Here is a 1,932-nt window from a genome sequence, read left to right on the forward strand (position 1 = left end):
ATATTTGTATTTCCACCAAGTTTATCTCTTTTTTATATATATATATATATATATATATATATATATATATATATATATATATATATTGATTTTTTACCTGCCAGGCTTTATTATTCCACTACAATTCTGGAGAATGTTCACACGTTTTTTTCTTCTTCTTAGTATATAGTTAAACGGACCCTTTGAAATCACAAAAAAAGAATGGGAATTAGTATATATTAGAGTTTCTCCATCAATGATATATAGCATTGGTTATCTCTAATTAAGTTGTTGGTCTTGAATATGAATTTGGATTTCAAATTGAATTGATGGTCTAAATTTAAATTTTAAATTTGATTTATTTTTAAATTTAAAATTTAAACTTCAAATTTGGACTTTTAAATCGTGATAATCCACCATGAATCTTGGTCTTAAATGTTATTACTCACCTCTACCGTGTCAAGACAGTAGTTAGTAAGGGTAGGCAAAGCTCTATTTCCTACTTGAACTTGTGCTTCAATATTCAGATGCTCAAATCTTACTTCAATTGTAGGAATAGCAATTCCAACTCTGGAATGTCATGCAAGGAGAAACTGAATAGATTAATTCATCTTTATAAACAATAAAAATAACAATTAATTGTACTTTTAACCTTTTAAATATTGCAATTATTTTATTTTGATGGATAATTTTGAATTATTCAAATTAAATGATGTGACCACATATAATTTAATATGTTACTGTCACGTCATTTAATTTGAATTGCTCGAAAAATATGGGATAAAATCACACAATCACAATTAAAAAAAAAATACTATTAAGTTTATAGTAGTAATAATATATGTATAAAAGAGTGGAAATGTCACCTATCAACACGATCCTTAAGCTTCAACAACAACTTTTCATTATCAACATCAGCAATTCTGATAAGTTTCTCAAGCAAATATTTTCTTTCTTGCAAACCAAGTTTGTTTACATCAATTTCATTGGCCACTCCATCAGAAGTAGTAAACAAACCTCTCCTCAAACGTGCAACAGTTGGAAGTCTTTGAAGTGCATCCCATTTCAAAGCCTCTTCATCATCATTGTCTTCCCTATTAAAAGAGTTAGGGAAGACATTATCCACTTCAAAGCTCCTCTTACTGAATATTCTCTCACTATCACTTCTATTGATTTCCATTTTCAATTCTTGTGCAAATATAATCCAAATGTCTAACTAACTCAATATATAGGATGCTTAACACTTCTAGAGGATGCAGTTTCTACTTTTGTATTATTTCTTCTTTTGTTTCCTTTATTTTCATCTTAATCTTTTATCCACTTTTACTACTTTACTTTACACTCCCTCTATACTCATTTATAAATAAAAATATCTATTTTTACCATTATTTCATTGATATCATGTAAAAAAGAAGTACTTCCATGCTTAAATATGAATTTATTTAAGGTTATTTCTAGAATAATAATATTATAATTTAATTTATGTACATTGTTAATATAAAATAATATCAATTTATTTAAGGATATTTTTAGAGTAATAATATTATAATTTAATTTATGTACACTATTAATATAAAATAATATACTTAAATGTGGATAAATTAATTGATACTAACTTATATTTGAGGCTAAAGAATTTAGATTTTATTTTTATAATTAAGTTTGGAGGGGTATTATTAACGAAGATGGTTGGTCCATCATTTTTTCTTTTGAGTCAAATAAAAAAAAAAGCTACAATATTTATGACTATGAAATTCATTTTGGAGATATTTTTATTAAGCTACTACCTTTGAGTCAAAAATACTACCTTGAGTCAAAAAAATTAAAATAAATAAGCTACTACCTTTTTGACCAAAAAAATAACTACTACTTTAAAGCTAATCTTAAAATTATAAAGTAGGATTATTTAATCAAATTACACTTTAAATTTTACACTCAACATGTGTACGTACA

At 25.4% G+C, this 1,932-nt stretch overlaps 1 protein-coding gene across 1 annotated transcript in view; it reads right to left on the reverse strand.

The window, feature by feature from the left end:
- The window catches only part of LOC140919849 (pleiotropic drug resistance protein 1-like), a 4,330-nt gene extending 3,171 nt beyond the window's left edge, over nucleotides 1–1,159 (reverse strand). Inside the window, exons 1-3 of the mRNA XM_073366523.1 lie at nucleotides 846–1,159; nucleotides 429–549; nucleotides 98–180 (exon numbers count right to left, since the gene is read on the reverse strand). Of these exons, the coding sequence (XP_073222624.1) occupies nucleotides 98–180; nucleotides 429–549; nucleotides 846–1,159 (518 nt within the window). The remainder of the gene's footprint in view (nucleotides 1–97; nucleotides 181–428; nucleotides 550–845) is intronic.
- Nucleotides 1,160–1,932: the final 773 nt, after the last annotated feature.

This window comes from Cicer arietinum, chromosome 3 (genome assembly GCF_000331145.2).
Source record: "Cicer arietinum cultivar CDC Frontier isolate Library 1 chromosome 3, Cicar.CDCFrontier_v2.0, whole genome shotgun sequence".
NCBI classification, from domain to species: Eukaryota; Viridiplantae; Streptophyta; class Magnoliopsida; order Fabales; family Fabaceae; genus Cicer; species Cicer arietinum.